The 18,974-nt window shown below is 36.0% G+C and overlaps 1 protein-coding gene across 1 annotated transcript in view; it reads left to right on the top strand.

The window, feature by feature from the left end:
- The window catches only part of COL26A1 (collagen type XXVI alpha 1 chain), a 743,138-nt gene that overhangs the window by 704,084 nt on the left and 20,080 nt on the right, over window positions 1–18,974 (top strand). Inside the window, exons 10-13 of the mRNA XM_053706263.1 lie at window positions 6,176–6,219; window positions 9,626–9,688; window positions 10,140–10,184; window positions 13,096–13,140. Of these exons, the coding sequence (XP_053562238.1) occupies window positions 6,176–6,219; window positions 9,626–9,688; window positions 10,140–10,184; window positions 13,096–13,140 (197 nt within the window). The remainder of the gene's footprint in view (window positions 1–6,175; window positions 6,220–9,625; window positions 9,689–10,139; window positions 10,185–13,095; window positions 13,141–18,974) is intronic.

The raw sequence follows: 18,974 nt of genomic DNA, 5'->3' as shown, positions 1-18,974 counted from the left end.
GCTTTTCAAATAAAGATGACTTCAAAGAAGTGAGCACAATGTTATCTATATGACACAATTGAATTAGCATTGTCTAACTGTGAAAAACTGTCAAAATGCACTGAGATAAGAGGCAGCATTCAAGGGCTTAGACATTAGCATATAAGCCTACCTAGGTTTAACTTTCAACAAAAAAATACCAAGAGAACAAACAAATTTGTTGATAAAAGTACATTGGAAAGTAGTTTAAAATTGCATGCCCTATTTGAATCGTGAAAGCTTAATTTTGAATTCACTGTCCCTTTATCCTTTGCTATGACAGGTATTGCTTATGAACTGGGTAGCATTTTTTCCTTTTGCTTCTCTCTACCCCACCAAAACAGTTTAGACTAGTTTATTTATCTGATATAGCACTACATGAGTTTGCCTCAGATGAGCTACAATAAATATTAGAGCATCACTTTTCAGCTGACTATATATGGGGGGGGTCAAAAATATCATTAGTGGGCAAGAATTTTCACTTGATACCTAGCGTCTGTCGGTGATAAATGTCACAGTCTGCTTCTGAAACAAAAAATAGATTAAATTATTTAATTTTAATTTGTTTTACAAAATATTATGTCCCTTTTTGTTTAGCGATGTGTCTCATCATTTTTTATAAAAATAGCTTATCCACTTTATATTAACTCTAATTAAGAAATATGTTTACTACTGAATTGTACACCCCCTTCTCTTTTTTTTGTCTCTTTAAACTTCCTGGGTCAAAACTCTTGATACCACCTAAAATACTTGCTACCTCTTCAGCTTTATCACTCCTCTCCCCCTCTGATCCCTTTGCTGATTGTTGACCCATCCACTAGTGTGCTAATTGCTTCATGTTCTGCTGGCTTATTATTTCTTTATTCTCAACCTTTCACGTGCAGTGCTGGATTGTCCCACCGATGCCAGGAAATTTTCCGGTGGCCTGGTGGGCTGCCTGCACCGCAGGGCCACATCCTGGCCAGAAGTGCAGAGGGAGCCTCCTATCCAGGACACGGAGCGAGCCTTGTGCGCAGCATAGCACATCTGTTCAAGGTTGCTCCACTCCTGGAAACTGTAAAGTGCTCGGCTGGGACAGGGGGGTTGGGGTTGAGCTGGTCTTCAAAAATTTCCAGAGCCAGCTTGATTTCCCAGTCCAGCTATGTTCCTATGGTGAAGAACCTTTCATTTATCACCACTAACTTGTGTAAATACTATAGTCCAGATAGTAAGTGGAGTGCAAAAATACTAGCTCTATTCATCGTAACATTGCTTCATTGCAATCAATATTGCTTTTATTCATGCTCTAATATTACAAGTTGAAAGTAATATATTAGCACACAAACAAAAACCTTGTTTTTAGGATAGCACAAGTGCAGTAAAACCCTCACATAATTGACATCTTCAGGGGTGTGCTGAAAAACTCTTGTCAGCTGTCACTCGAGTGCTAAGCCAACGGTGTCTGTATATATGTATACACTTATATAGATACAGATATCTAGATATGTACACACATACACATAGATGCATATATATATATATATATATATATATATATACACACATATATATATATTCACAAACATACAAATAGGCAAACATACATATATACTTTTGAGCCCTTCATATCCAGCACCTGGTCATAGACCATATCCCTTTAAATCGCTGTTAAAACATTTTTCAATAATAAACCTTTATTTTACATTTAATATGTATAAATATGATTGAAATACTTTAGTTTAATATATTTTATATGCTACAATATGCATATTTTCAAGCGTTAACAATTTAACTCAGGTCTCCAAAAGAGCAACATTTTTCCATGCTATTTTATGTTGTGCTCAAACACAACACTTAACTGACCACTTGTAATATGAATGATAATGACACACCCTGAGCTATCCATTCAAAATACACGGTATGCTAAATATAAGTCAGATGCATTAATATTCTCTGGTAAACCTTTTTACTTTTTTATTATTTGTTTGTCAAAAATAAAATGTTATTCTAAAGTAGTAGAGCATTTGCTCAAAATTTAAATATCCTATATAAATATCTCTTTCTTAACCTCTTCTTAAATCCACTTTTAACTATTAAATATAAAACACCTAAATGATGATTAAGAAAATGTCAATGTATTAGTTTAAATTTATGTCCCATTAGGATAGTCCCTCAGTTTAGAAAAATATTGAGAATCTATGTATTCTTATAAGAGAAAAAGAACACTCACATTCCATAGCACTCTATAAGGATTTCACAACCCATGCTAACCATAAAACTTTTAATAATAAAACTAAAATCATAAGATAAAATACATTGATCAACAATTTAAAAAAATTAAATTATAAGTCCTGACTCCATCCCATTAATCTAGAAGAACAAACATAGAGGGTGCAATATAGCGTATCAAAAGGACCACTTCAAATAACTAGAACAATATAAAAATGGTGGTAACCTAAGGATTCATTTAAAATAAGTAATTGTTATAATGGCCTCCTACAATATAACTGAATACATAATGTATTGGAAACTGCAATCTAAAGCGCTATTATTATTAAGATCTGTTCAATCATTATGGCACAATATAAAACTAAAGGGAAGCACATAACTATCTTGTGTCCCAACTTTGATACCTTCTAATTAAAAGGTAGGACTTTAGGGCTTTACTATAAGAACTAAGTGGAACTCCGTTCCTGATAATCAAGGAAGATGCTATATAGCAGTTCCAGTAAACATACTATTATTTTAAAGCAGTTGTATAAAAAGAAAATATGTTTTCTTCATTTATTTGGATATTTTAAACGGAATTTAGATCTATATTATTTATCTTATTCCACAGCGTTAAGCCAAAGTCATTGTCTGCTTCTTTGTATAAAAGGAATAAGATGAGTTATTGAAATAGAAAAAAATATGTAAATACAATACAAAAGCCCAGATACTGAAAATTATTTTCTCAAAGTTCTAAAAATATGTATTTTCAGAATAAAGATAGACGGTATTAGTTTACAGTGTCTGCATTAAAAACTAGGGTCGTAGCCAGAACAATCAGTTATGAAAAATCCATATTGCAATTCATATTCTCCTGTCTTAACCCACATTAATGAAAATGTAATTAAAATGCTCATCTTTCATTTGGCTCAAGCTTATATGGAATCCTGGGGTGAATCATTTAGCTCTGTTACATATTACTTGAGCTATAATGTCAAATGACTTGCTTTAATTAGGGCCTGTGGCTAATATAAAATGTGATGGATCCATTGAGTCACTCTAACAATGGCAGAAAGAATACTCTCATTGTTTCCTTTAACTTGAGCTCTTTAGAGAATTGGGTTGGATGGGAGCATGCCTAAAAAGAAAACAGAGTACACAGACAAGGAATCATGTCTAAAGATGCAAAACCTGAACAAAAAAAGATTAAATACTTTTTTACATAAAATGTACTTAAAAGCTATACATACATACAATAAGAAAGACATATATATATATATTGTTTAAATTAAAATGAACTAGTAAAAAAATAAAATAATAATAAAAAAACAGTTAGCCTAACAATGACATCTTCAATGATGACATTTATATGATCAGCTACAGAGAATATTGACCTTACTTTTTGTTTCATAAGGTGGGTCATATTGGGCTAGAACCAGAACCGTTAGCAATGCAGAAAAATAGTAATTACAACCTCAATATATTTGGAAACACATTAGAAAAAGTCAGTTAACACAGTAATTATTAAAAATACACATCTGTTGTGTTATGGTAAAGCTGTCTTAAAGGGACACTGAATCCAAATTTTTTCATTTCATTTCAGAAAGAGCATGCAATTTTAAGCAACTTTCTAATTTACTCCTATTATCAATTTTTCTTCATTCTCTTGCTATCATTATTTGAAAAAGAAGGCATCTAAGCTTTTTTTGGTTTCAGTACTCTGGAGGACAGCACTTTTTTATTGGTGGATGAATTTATCCACCAATCAGCAAGGACAACCCAGGTTGTTCACCAAAAAGGGGCCGCCATCTAAATTTACATTCTTGCATTTCAAATAAAGATACCAAGATAATGAAGAACATTTGATAATAGGAGTAAATTCGAAATTTGCTTAAAATTTCATGCTTAATCTGGATCACGAAATTAAATCTTTGGGTACAGTGTCCCTTTAATAGATAAAATGAAATTTGCTTCAGCAATATCGCAGACTCAAATAAAGGGCTAACTGTGGGTGCTCTAGGTTGACCTTGAGATTTGAGAACCGTGACCCTGCATGTGAAATTTAAAAAGACGCGATTTGTCATTGCAAATTATCTTGTCTCACAATTTCACAACAGACAAGTTTGTGTTGTTTTTATTTTTGTATTTCTTTCAACTATTTTCAGGGTTTTCTTTTTTGCATATGTTAGAATGGACTGTTTTATAGAATGTTTTTTCTTTCCGTTAATTGTTTTGTGATTAATGTATATTTCTCAATAAAGCTTATTCAATCAGGCCCATTTATCAAGCTCCGTACGGAGCTTGAAGGGCCGTGTTTCTGGCGAGTCTTCAGACTCGCCAGAAACACAAGTTATGAAGCAGCGGTCTAAAGACCGCTGCTCCATAACCCTGTCCGCCTGCTCTGAACAGGCGGACAGGAATCGCCGGACATCAACCCGATCGAATACGATCGGGTTGATTGACAGCTCCCTGCTGGCGGCCGATTGGCCGCGAGTCAGCAGGGGGCGGCGTTGCACCAGCAGCTCTTGTGAGCTGCTGGTGCAATGTTAAATGCGGAGAGCGTATTGCTCTCCGCATTTAGCGAGGTCTTGCGGACCTGATCCGCAGTGTCGGATCAGGTCCGCAAGCCCTTTGATAAATGGGCCTGTATGTATCGAGAAGTGAACAGTTGTAAACATGACCTAGGACTATGTATTGATTGTAAAACCTATTCTCCTCATATCACATTATTTTTACAGTTGAATCAAATAAAGTAACAGTGTTTATACAAAAATATCAATAACAGAAAAAAAGAGAAAAAATGTAAAGTGGGAAGGGGGCAAATAGGAACAAAGTGCTAGTTGAAGTAAGAAAGAGTTAAGTGGAAAGTGTTAAACAAGCAAGCAAAGATGAGAAAATGTGGGGAGGATGTATAGAGTCAGATCAGGCTCAAATATCATGAGAAAAGTAATAGTAAAACAATGTTTTATGACGTAAAAAGCAAAAGGTCCCAAACAAAATTAGATTATTCTAGTTTGCCAAAATGGACTTCCTCCCTGTAAATACTGATTTACCAAATAAAAGTATATTTTATATTTTTTCGGCGTATTGCCATCATTTTATTTGATTGAGTAAATTATATTCAGTGTTCATCAAACCTGATATCATTAAAACATTTTTTTTTAATGGCTATTAGTCTAGCTATTTTTTTCATTATTTTTACAATATGTGTTAGATGTATGTGTCTGTATTTTACTTATCTATTACTTTTGTCATAATGAACACTCTGCATAGTGTCCATTTATAAAAATGCCAGAGGAAAATGTTCCCAATTAGGGAACCTGTCCTCCTGTGATAATGGCAAGTGGGCAGCATCACTCTGATCTTATGTTTCATTGCACAAGCATAGGTCAGATTAGTCCTGGTTGATTTTATACCACCAGTTCAGAGGTGGCAGAGAGGTTAAGAAACAATGATTTTAGGACTGCTGCTTTTTAACTATCAGCTGTCAGAGTCTGCATCTCAGGAGCTCTAACACTGCATCTGCATCTTGATAAATGGAGCTCTATTATCCCTCTACTTTTATGTTAATGGTTTGTTTATTAGTTAATATTTATTTACTAATCTAAGTACACTGTTAATTGAATTGGTTGGAGTACCATATCATGCTTTGTGCAATCACATCATCTGAAAATGGTCAAAGACTTTTGTCTTTTTAATTTGACATTTATTTGTACCTTTGGAAGTTTTATTTGCTATTTGTTGGCTTATGGAAATAATGAAAGATTTTGCAGATTGGAGAAGCATTCAGCCTTACTGTCATACTGTGATAAGAATAGTGATGAAAATCACCCAGTTGCTCAGCTTTACATTTATAATTTATTACATTGTCCTTTGAAAAATAATTTTAACAAAAACTAGATGCATTTTTTTCAACATGATGGATGGCGCACTTGATTACATTTCTAAACAAGTTGTGTTCTTTGCATAGGTCTTCCAGGACCAAGTGGACCTGTAGGAGCTCCTGGCCCACAGGTAAGCATGTGTTGTGAGATGCATACATTTCTATAGATCAGATATGTTGTAAATGCCTTGAGTATAGTTGGCAGTTCAGAGAATGCCATGTTGGATTTTAAATGTGATATTGTTTAAATTAAGGTACCTGGACTTTAACCAATTAGTCAGTTTAACATGGGCCAATTATGCCATGTGGTAGTCAGAGTAAAGTATAATACACAAAGTAATGTAACACACTAAAATACTAGAGTACTTAGCATGCTTACTTTAGTTATATTGCAACACAAGGGTATTGCAGTTAAAGTGTGATGTTACAAATTATATGTACTAAATTATAACCACTCTCTGACATCTGCCTTTAATTTAATTAAGAAGCAGATCTCAAGTGTTTTACTGACAAATGATGTAAGACTACTGCTTCTTTACTTCTCTGCCACCTTAGAGGTGGGGGAGTTAAATCACAAAAAAATTGGTTAAATTGGGGTGATTGACAGACCCTTTTTACGTGTGACTGATTGCGCAAGAACTTCATTGTGTAATAATAAATGTTGGCAGCAGGTACCCAGATTCTTCCACCTAACTGCCAGATATTTAAAGGGACAGTCTACTCCAGAATTTGTATCGCTTGAAAAGATATATAATCCTTTTGTTACCCATTCCCCCATTTTACATAACCATCACTGTTATATTAATACACTTTTTACATCTGTGATTTCCTTGTATCTAAGTTTCTGCAGACTGCCCATTTATCTCAATTCTTTTGATAGACTTTTAGCTAATCAGTGCTGATAAATAACTTTCCGGGAGCGAGTACAATGGTACCTATATGGCACACATGAACTAGCATGCCCTATCTGATTAATGAAAGTTTAATTTTGACTAGACTGTCCCTTTAATGCATGATTAATCACTCCAGAAAACACGTTTGACTGCTTCCGAGTCCAGTGATGGCGTACTTTACACCACGGTGAGGTCAATTTAAGGTAGCTTAAATTCAACATTCAATTGGCAGGTTGCATAATGACTATTGGCTAGGTGACCATATGTTTCATATTACAATCATATCAGGATTTTTATGACACATGCATACAGGTGTTATGTATTCAATTCTTGTTATATAGGCTGCATTGGCTACTATTCATGAAATAGTGTGATCGATCCTAATTTAGGCAACCTATTTTTTTAAAAAAAAGATGTTGCCAGAATCTGTCTGTGCAGTTTGAATGTGGGAGCTAAGCCTGCTCAGTGATTGTAAATTATATTTAGTGAAATACACCCCAAAGCCGAGTGGTTTGTGACAAAATATATACATACTAATAGTATGTATACTGTATATTTTGTCACAGTCCACTCAGCTTTGGGTTTTATTTCACTAAATTACTTGCTTTGCTAACGTAAACTTCACACTTGGTCCCAGACCCCTAACAGCCTGCAGGTGCAGGATTATTGGGACATGTAAAGCATGCAGTGTGCCCGTCCTATATCCTTCCTACCCCCACCTCATCCTTCTGTGGGGCTGGCAGAAGGGAAGGGCAGTGCAGGGAGCACAAGATTCAATTTCTTGGGCTCAAGACATTCCCCCTTCAGTGAGGCAGATGTAATAGCTGCCTCCCCTGGTGCTTTTTCATTGGATTCCAAAATTCAAAATGATTTCCAGCCTCCAAAAAAGTAGTTAAAAAAACATTATTAACTTATACAGGGTCCATAATGCTGCAACAACAACGCTTCAAACCAGCAATTGGTTCTTAGTCATGTCTTTTTCATTGGACCAATTTTATGTGACATGTGTGATACTGAGATAGTAGCAGGTGTGTGCTCCAAAAAAATTGAATTAAACAGAACATATATATATACTTAAAAGTAAGTTATACTCATATAAACAATATCTGATAAAAAAATAAATATTTTAAAAAATTACTAAAAATGGTATAAGGGTCCAAAAATATATGATATAAGGTGTTTGAATAAAGAAAAAAGCTGCATATATGTATATAATATATATATTATATATATATATTTATGTGTAGGTGTATAGATGTATCTAAGTATTTACTGTATATTTACTGTACATATCCACATTCTTGAAATATTACATATAAAATATACAAAATATTAATTTTTAATCATTTTTATTAATATGTTATAATATTTAATATTTCAAGAACGTGTGTTGAGATTAGTAATTCTTCATGTGTGCTAGCAATAATGATCATATAAATGAGGTCAGCACAAGATGTATCTTCATGTGTGCTAGCAATAATGATCACATAAATGAGGTCAGCACAAGATGTATCTTCATGTGTGCTAGCAATAAAGATCACATAAATGAGGTCAGCACAAGATGTATCTGTTCTCTTTTAATAGATTATTACTTAGAGTAGTGGACAAACTGATTTGCCGGTAGCCCTAATTGGCCACAAAATATATTAACTAGCAGTGATTCCACTGGAGCAGGGGATTCTGGGTAAGGATCCAGTGTCCGCTTTATGCACAAGCTCCCTCATGGTGGTGCAGTGCTGCTCTGTGCTAAGCAGGGATTGGGACATCAAGTAGAGAAATCACATGTGGACAGCTGTTTTGGTCATGTTAGACCTCATCAGCACAATCTCAAAATAAATTATGGTGAGTAAAAAGAAAAAACTAAAAAGCCGTTTTGCAGATCATTAATAAAGTGACATTTATAGTTGTTTCAAAACACGTATGTCTTTTACATGTACCCATATCTTTTGTGATTTAGTACCTATTGCTGATATATCAGAGGCGTAACTAGAAACCACAGGGCCCAGGTGCAAGAATCTAAGAAGGGCCCCCCACCCCTCCAAAAAAAAGTGAATTTGATACATAAAACAGAAACACTAACCCCTGTAGTCAGAGACACTAGTGAAGCATCATGTTATACTCACATGATATCAGTGCAGGCAGTGGCAGGTCAACGTTTTTTATTGTAAAAAAAAAAACATTTTGAAGCTGGGCCCCCACCCTTGGGGGCCCAGTCACAATTGCGAACTCTGCACCCCCTGTAGTTTTGCACCTGTGATATATTATGAATATTTAAAAAATAGTTTAAAGAACAATTATAGTTCAAAAACATCATGATCTAATTATTTAGAGCATGTAATGTTGGTTAGTACTACCAGCCCTGTAAATCTATGTGTTTAACCCCCTTAAAAGGGTTAAACACACAGTTAAAGTAACGTAGGAACGGCAGAGAACTGCTTATCTTGAGCAGAAATGGCCAGTGACACAACCAGCAGCAGCTGTCGCTCTTTACTTATTGCACTTTAACTATGTTCCTTGCAGGGTTGTTAGCACTAAAATAACATGCTTTAACAAATTAGAGCAAATATTTTTTGCTTTATCCTTTTAAGCAAGCGGTGTCACCAGAACTAGTATTATTTACATTGTCTAATTATCTAATTCATAGGGCAGGTCAGGGCTTCCAGGTCAACCAGGGATAACAGGGCCAAAAGGTGATCAAGGAGAAAGAGTAAGTATTTAATAACCGCTGACTATTAAAACAATTTATAGTTATGCATGATATAAATGTATGAATTCTAAACCACATATGCTGTATTTATTCACTTCTAATAATGTAAATCTGTGTTAAATACCCAATGAGCTTATAAAATAAACCGTAGAAACAAACAACAAAAAAAAAGTACAAACAAGTGCACGTTTACCACTGGGAATATAGAGAGTGCTCCTAAATTAAATAAATACATATAAAGTACATGACATTTCTTTACTGATTTCATATGGAATACATTTATTATTTTGCATTTTTATAGAGAAGAAATTGATATTGTATTTTATTTGCTCAAAGTTTAAATTAAAAGGGACATGTTTAGTTGAAATCAAATATATTTGTTCCTGTTTAAGTATAGAGTTTATTTATTTTTATGTTTTGTTAAGATGACATCAATTGTTATTTTTAACAGGGGGAACCAGGTCTAGCAGGAGAGCAGGGACAAAAGGGGCCACCAGTAAGTAATTAAATTACACTTTATTATTTGTATTATTATAACCTTGCTTGTAGAAGTTCAACTCGTTGGCTAGCAGGGCAAATCAGGAAGCTGAGGAATGACCTGTGATAAGCATTTTACATTCATTTAAGTTGTAGATTGGCTTTAGTTTAGGGAATAGTCATTGTTCAAAAACCAAGAAAAGGTGACAGAAATTGTTATTGTGGTTTGGATCTGAGGCCCATGCGATCAGGTGAATAGTTAAATTTATGATCTATGTCTAATAGGTAAAATAGAGTAAGAAAGTATCGGTTAGATTACGAGTTTTGCGTTAGGCTTAAAAAGCAGCGTTAGTCGGTCCTAACGCTGCTGTTTAACGCCCGCTGGTATTACGATTCTTGCAGGTACAGGTGTACCGCTCACTTTTTTGGCCAGACTTGGAAATACCGCAAATCCACTTACGTAAATTGCGTATCCTCTTCTTTCAATGGGACTTGCATAGCGCCAGTATTACGAGTCTGCGAAAAAGTGAGCGGTACACTCTCTCCTGTCAAGACTGGTACCACATTTTAAAGTCAGTAGTTAAGAGTTTTACACTACAACGCCGTAGCATAAAACTCTTAACTAAAGTGCTAAAAAGTACACTAACACCCATAAACTACCTATTAACCCCTAAACCGAGGCCCTCCCACATCGCAAACACTAAAAGAAATATATTAACCCCTAAACCGCCGAACTCCTGCCTCGCAAACACTAGTTAAATATTATTAACCCCTAATCTGCCGTCCCTAACATCGCCACCACCTACCTACATTTATTAACCCCTAATCTGCCGCCCCAACGTCGCCGCCACTATATTAAAGTTATTAACCCCTAAATCTAAGTCTAACCCTAACCCTAACACCCCGTAACTTAAATATAATTAAAAGAAATCTAACTAAAAATTCCTATCATTAACTAAATTATTCCTATTTAAAACTAAATACTTACCTATAAAATAAACCTTAAGATAGCTACAATATAACTAATAGTTACATTGTAGCTAGCTTAGGATTTATTTTTATTTTACAGGCAAGTTTGTATTTATTTTAACTAGATAGAATAGCTATTAAATAGTTATTAACTATTTAATAACTACCTAGTTAAAAAAAGACAAATTTACCTGTAAAATAAAACCTAACCTAAGTTACACTAACACCTAACACTACACTATAATTAAATAAATTAACTAAATTAAATACAATTACCTAAATTAAATTATCTAAAGTACAAAAACCCCCCACTAAATTACAGAAAATTATAAACAAATTTCAAAAATTTAAACTAATTAAACCTAATCTAATAGCCCTATTAAAATAACCCCCCCCCCCCAAAAAAAATAAAACAAACCCCTAGCCTAAACTAAACTACCAATAGCCCTTAAAAGAGCCTTTTGCGGGGCATTGTCCCAAAGTAATCAGTTCTTTTACCTGTAAAAAATACAAACAACCCCACCCACAGTAAAACCCACCACACAACCAACCCCCCAAATAAAATACTAGCAAAAAAAAACCCCTAAGCTCCCCATTGCCCTGAAAAGGGCATTTGGATGGGCATTGCCCTTAAAAGGGCAGTTAGCTCTTTTGCAAGCCCAAACCCCTAATCTAAAAAATAAACCCACCCAATACACCCTTAAAAAAAACTAACACTAACCCCCTGAAGATCGACTTACCTGGAGACGTCTTCATCCAAGCCGGGCGAAGTGGTCCTCCAGACGGGCAGAAGTCTTCATCCAAGCCAGGCAGAAGTGGTCCTCCAGACGGGCAGAAGTCTTCATCCAGATGGCATCTTCTATCTTCATCCATCCGGCGCGGAGCGGCTCCATCTTCAAGACATCCGACGTGGAGCATCCTCTTCTTCCGACGACTAAAACAGAATGAAGGTACCTTTAAGTGATGTCATCCAAGATGGCGTCCCTTAGATTCCGATTGGCTGATAGAATTATATCAGCCAATCAGAATTAAGGTTGAAAAAATCCTATTGGCTGATTGGAACAGCCAATAGAATGCAAGCTCAATCCTATTGGCTGATTGGATCAGCCAACAGGATAGAAGTTCAATCCTATTTGCTGATTGCATCAGCCAATAGGATTTTTTCAACCTTAATTCCGATTGGCTGATTTTTTTCAGCCGGCTCTCCCCATTGATTCCTATGGGGAAATCGTGCACGAGCACTTTACACCAGCTCACCTCTGACTTAAGCAGCGCTGGTATTGGAGTGCGGTAATGAGCAACATTTTGCTCAACACTCACTTCTTGTCTTTTAACGACGGGTTTGTAAAAACTCGTAATACCAGCGCTGTATGTAAGTGAGCGGTGAGTGAAAACTGCTCGTTAGCACCGCACAGCCTCTAACGCAAAACTCGTAATCTAGTCGTATATGATTTATGCAGTGTTTATTTAGTAGAAGTATTTTTTTCTAAGTGATTTGTTCTCATATGTGTTGTCCTTCCCTGCTATTAATGTTGTTTGAATAATATCCAGGAGATTTTTAACATAAGATGGGTCATCCACTTGTATATGCTGTAAAATGAACACAGTTTGGAAACAGTGGACAAAATATACTAAAAGGTTAATCAGTCCTCTCCTGCATTACTGGCTTCACAGTCTCTCCAGCTTCTCTAATTAATATTTTACTATAGGTAGCTGATTTGTATTCTTTAGTAAATCAACTGCATAGAATGGCATTGAATTGTTACATTGGAGAGGTTGGTCAAACTATAGAAGGTATAGTAGATTGAGAGAATTCTTATATGCAGTTTGCTCAGTTTTGAAGTCAGATTATTACAAAATCTGATAACAGCAAGTGTGTATGAAAACATTGTGCAGATATTACCAGTTTCCCTGGCTAGAATTACATATAAATATGTTTTTGTTGTGTTTATATTTTATAGGGAGAACCTGGCAACAAAGGGGAAGAGGGTCACAAAGGAGAAGAGGTAAACATTTATTTAATGGTAAATAAGAAAATGTGCGTTCTTGGTCATTTAACCGAGGTAGCTTTGTTTGTTAATCAGTTATCTCAAATATCTATTCAAACCAACCCAAAGGCTAATTCCTTTAAAAGTATGGAGGCAGCATTTCCAAGGTGGCTGGAAGCATATAAGTGACCCTGTATAGGTTTGGCATGGCGCGCATGCACTGTATCACTTCTTTCTGTTGATGACTACCTTGGTGTGGCTACTACAATATTTGAAAAGAAAATCTTTAAGCAGTGCATGTACATTAAACTGTAAAAAGAAGTAAAACAGCAGTAAAGATTATGTAAATACTATTAGTTACATAAAATCATCACTATTATACTGGCACAAAGCCGCGATGCATGGTACGTGCTCTTAAGAGGGTTACATTACTGATCTGTGTGTGTTACTGACAGGGTATACGGGTAAATTACAGCTCTACTATGTAAATAAAAAAAATATTTACCAGTACGTTGTAGCAACAATTATTTATCAGATGTGGATTCCCTTGGAGAACAGCTATTTAAATTATAATTTCTAAATATGTTTTAGAATCACTCAGATAAACTAAACGTTTCACGCAATATGTAGCACCACACTATTATTAAATTAAATAGGAATAAAACTAACATTAATTAGGGGGTTGTCTGGGCAATTGCCAATGACAGGAAGCAATATTGGAAGCTGAGAGGAGAAGCTACTGAATCTTCCATTTATCAGCTACACCCTAACATGAACCCTGAGTCTTAAAAGTGGAACAGAATATCGATGGGCGAATGTGTGTATATTCGAATTCAAATGTTAGAACGAATGTTATTGTAGAAATTCGATTTACATAATAGAATGTTGATAAGAATGAATATTCTTAAAAATTCGATTTTCGAATGTCACATTTGAATTCGAATGTGACATTCGAATTCGAATGTCACATTCAAATTTGAATGTCACTTTCGAATTGGAATATTACATTTATAAAACACAATTGTAGACTAGAAACACTATTTCGAATTCAGATGTCACATTCAAATCGAATATCACATTCGAATTTGAATATTACATTTATAAAACACAGTATTAGACTAGAAATACTATTTTGAATTTGAATGTCACATTCAAATCGAATATCACATTCAAATTTTCGAATATTACATTTAAAAAACACAGTATTAGATTAGAAATACTATTTCGAATTTGAATGTGACATTCGAATGTAGCATTCGACTTCGAATATTACATTTATTAAACACAGTTGTAGATTAGAATAAACCAAACATACTTATATAGAGAAGTAGTAAACTGATAATAATAAGACTGCAACAATATCAGTACCATGTCAGTAAAGACATTAGTGAAAGTAAAATACATTTTACGTGATGGTTGATGGTGACCATTTCCCTCAAACATTAGGTGTCACTTCTTACTGTACAATGCACTATATAGTAATCTGTTTATAGACAATTACATTTCCTACAAATGGTGCAGAGTGCTAGAACATGGTGGTTTCAAGTTTCCTTATTCTCTGCACTGGTGCCTGTAAAATGCACTTCAAAATGGTCTTAGTGTCCTGAAAAGATGGAAAAGAAAGGACTGAAGGCTGGTAAATTAGTCTGAATTGTTTTAAAATGCTAGATTGGCATTGAAGCTTGTTTATAAACTGTATTTCCTTGGTTTAGACCTCTGTTTTTCAAACCTGTCCTCGGGTCTCCCTAACACGCCAAAGTTTTATGATATCTGAACTGGAGCACAGGTGAAATAATCAGCTGATTAGTAAACAAATGGCTAGATTACGAGTTTTGCGTTATGAGGGATGCGGTGCTAACTTGCACGTTATTGTCACCGCTAACTTACCTACAGCGCTGGTATTATGGGTTTTTATAAACCTGGCACTAACAGGCAAGAAGTGAGCGTAGAGCAAAATTGTGCTCCATGCCGCACTCCAATATCAGCACTGCTTAAGTCAGCGGTGAGCTGATTGCACATGCTCGTGCACAATTTCCCCATAGACATTAATGGGGAGAGCCGGCTGAAAAAAAGTCGAACACCTGCAAAAAAGCAGCGTAAACCTCTGTAATGCAGCCCCATTGATTCCTATGGGGAAAGAAATTTTATGTTTACACCTAACACCCTAACATGAACCCCGAGTCTAAACACCCCTAATCTTACACTTATTAACCCCTAATCTGCCGCTCCGGACATCGCCGCCACTATAATAAACATATTAACCCCTATACTGCCGCACTCTCGCATCGCAAACACTAGTTAAATATTATTAACCCCTAATCTGCTGCCCTTAACATCGCCACCACCTACCTACATTTAATAATCCCTAATCTGCCGACCTCAGCGTCACCGCCACTATACTAAATTTATTAACTCCTAAACCTAAGTCTAACCCTAACACCCCCTAACTTTAATATAATTAAAATAAATCTAAATAAAACATACAACTAATAACTAAATAATTCCTATTTAAAACTAAATACTTACCTGTAAAATAAACCCTAAGCTAGTTACAATATAACTAATAGTTACATTGTAGCTAGCTTAGGGTTTATTTTTATTTTACAGGCAAGTTTGTATTTATTCTAACTAGGTAGAATAGTTATTAAATCGTTATTAACTATTTACTAACTACCTAGCTAAAATAAATACAAATTTACCTGTAAAATAAAACCTAACCTGAGTTACACTAACACCTAACCTTACACTACAATTAAATAAATTACCTAAATTAAGTACAATTACCTAAATTACAAAAACAAACACTAAATTACACAAAATAAAAAAAAGAAATTATCAGATATTTAAACTAATCTATAATAGCCCTATCAAAATAAAAAAGCCCCCCCCCAAAATAAAAAAAACCCTAGCCTAAACTAAACCACCAATAGCCCTTAAAAGGGCCTTTTGCGGGGCATTGCCCCAAAGAAATCAGCTCTTTTACCTGTAAAAAAAATACAAACAATCCCCCAACAGTAAAACCTACCACCCACACAACCAACCCCCCAAATAAAATCCTATCTAAAAAAAACCTAAGCTCCCCATTGCCATGAAAAGGGCATTTAGCTCTTTTTCAGCCCAAAAGCCCTAATCTAAAACTAAAACCCCCCCAATAAACCGTTAAAAAAACCTAACTCTAATCCCCGAAGATCCACTTACAGTTTTGAAGACCGGACATCCATCCTCAACCAAGCCAGGAGAAGTCCTCAGCGAAGCGGCAAGAAGTCCTCAACGAAGCTGAGAGAATTCTTCACCCAAGCCGGCAGAAGTGGTCCTCCAGACGGGCAGAAGTCTTCATCCAGACGGCATCTTCTATCTTCATCCATCCGGCGTGGACCGGCTCCATCTTCAAGACATTTGACGTGGAGCATCATCTTCTTTCGACGGCGACTAAAGAATGAAGGTTCCTTTAAGGGATGTCATCCAAAATGGCATCCCTTGAATTCCGATTGGCTGATAGAACTGATAGAATTCTCTTAGGGAAGTGATAATATTAGGTTTTAGCAAAAAGAAGTCCAATCTAAACGTTAAAGTGGGCGGAATTAATGATTATGCATTCTAGAGTGTAGTGACAAAGTGGAGTTAAAAGTATATGTGGACTCAGTACTGGGCGGTAAGGAGTTGAGGTCTGTATAATGATAAACAAGCAGAGACCCCTGTCATATGATACCTCTAAGAGAGGAGATCACCATAAGCTGAACTTTGAGCTTTTCATCTCTGCACAGAGTACTCGCACCCGCAACATGACTAACAGGAAAACTAACATGTAACTTAACAATTCTTACCTAAGTTATAACATTAGATGGATAAGTTTAGGAGCAAGATATGCAGAGAGCTATCGACCATATAATTTACAAGGAGAACAAATGAGTGAGTCGTGTAGAGAGCAGAGCTAACGCAACAAAGCCAGAGCAGTCTCAAAGCAAGCACATTTATATATATATCCCCGTAGAAATGTTCACATGGGCGCATCTAGTCCACACACGTGTGCAGAGCAGCGGTTTCTTTCAGGGCAAACACAGCAAATGTGCATATACTCTTTAATGACCGATAGCCGTAAGGTCAGGTAGTAATTATATTGAACAGGGAAAAATTGCAGTATAAACCAGTGAACTTATTTACACATATATTAGGGTCAAAAGTGTTACGCTTCACATATGGGTATAGCGATCCAAATCAGGTTTCCCCTCAGTCGCATACTGTCATCCCACTCCAGCCTTCGGTAGATCTAGTCCAGTTAATAGTCCGAGATGAATACCATGTCCGGAGCATTGTCCGTTTGTAGCGCTGAGGCACCATGTGATGTTACTTAACTGTAGGGAATCTGTGATAGAGCTGTAAGAGTCCACGTGCACGCTGTGTGTCACGGCTCTTAAATGATGATCGGCCTCCTCTAACCCAGGTTTGGGGGACTTTATCATGTTTAAGACATTCACCTCTCCATCTATCCGTGCTACCAAAGGAATCTGATAGCTAAGCCTTGTTAGGGCAGCAGTAGGGCCAAAATCTTTCACTGTTGCTGACATGCCGTTATCCAAAATGGCAGATACTGAGAAGATTCCATTTCTATTCAGGGTGGGTAATGATATTTGCCGCATCTCCATCGAGCGGGCAGGGAATACTCTAGGAATGTCAGTTGCATGAAGCGGTCGAATTTCTCGCAGAAGTGCTCCCAAAGCTGCTTGTAGGGAGTCAAACAAAGGCGTGAAAACTTCCATAAGGGATGAGGTAACATGCTCCATCATGCTTGTCGTCTGGGTGAACACGGTAGAAAAGCCTACAGGCTTAAATTTCCTTATTATGCCTTCTCAGTAGCCAGGAGTTGAAATGTCCTGATCCTATTAGTTTCCCTGGCACATTTATTGCCAAGGGAGGTCTGGATAGCTTAAGGTTTGGCCACAAAACACTTATGAGTAGAAGTCATTCACGGAGCGATGTGAATCAGTGGCCATCTTGGTGAGCCACTCACTGGAAGTCCAATTGTAAAATATTTTCATGGGGTTTTTTTATGGCAAAGTAGTCATGCTGGATAGAATGAAATATGTCTTCAGAGGCTTATTGTGAGCGATTCTTCACCTGCACCTGTTCCTAGTAAACAGAATTCATAAAGTCTGTATCACCCCTGTCTGGTCTCATGGTTTAGATTGTGCATATGTTAGAGTCATCTGTTTTATAGAGAAATATTTGTTTTTATATTTAGTTTTACTTTATTTGTTCTGTAAATTTTGATGGTGTCTTTGTGATGCTGATATACTGTAAAGTGTAGCTTATCCTATTGCCAAGGTAAACAGGTACAAATTAGATGCTGATCTGTTAATTACAACAGAGAGTGACTCACAGCTCATGGCTGATGGAGCGAGAACAAATCTTTAGAAATTCTGCAATTGTTGTGTTCGAATGTTTTATCATGTAATTTAGTTTCACTGTCAAATTCTGATTAAAGGGCCATGATACCCAAATGTTGAAACACTTGAAACTGATGCAGCATTGCTGTAAAAAGCTGACTAGAAAATATCACCTGAACATCTATATGTAAAAAGAAAGATATTTTACCTCAAAAATTCCTCAGTAGCCACATCCCATTGTAAAGGACTTATAAGCAGCAAATCAGTATGTCTGTCCCAGGACAGGCTAAGGAGTGAGCTTTGTGCACACTCATCTTATTTCCCTATTCAGTTTAAGGAAGTTTACTATGAAGTTAAGTGAAATCTCATGAGATCACAGTAAAAGAGTTCATGACCTCAGCACTGTTGATGCTGATTGGCTGCTGTTCATTTCTTCATTTACTTATTTTTTACCTGCAGCTGGGCAGC

The sequence above is a fragment of the Bombina bombina genome, chromosome 3, assembly GCF_027579735.1.
Source record: "Bombina bombina isolate aBomBom1 chromosome 3, aBomBom1.pri, whole genome shotgun sequence".
Lineage (NCBI taxonomy): Eukaryota > Metazoa > Chordata > Amphibia > Anura > Bombinatoridae > Bombina > Bombina bombina.
This window is presented reverse-complemented; position numbering and strand designations above follow the sequence as displayed.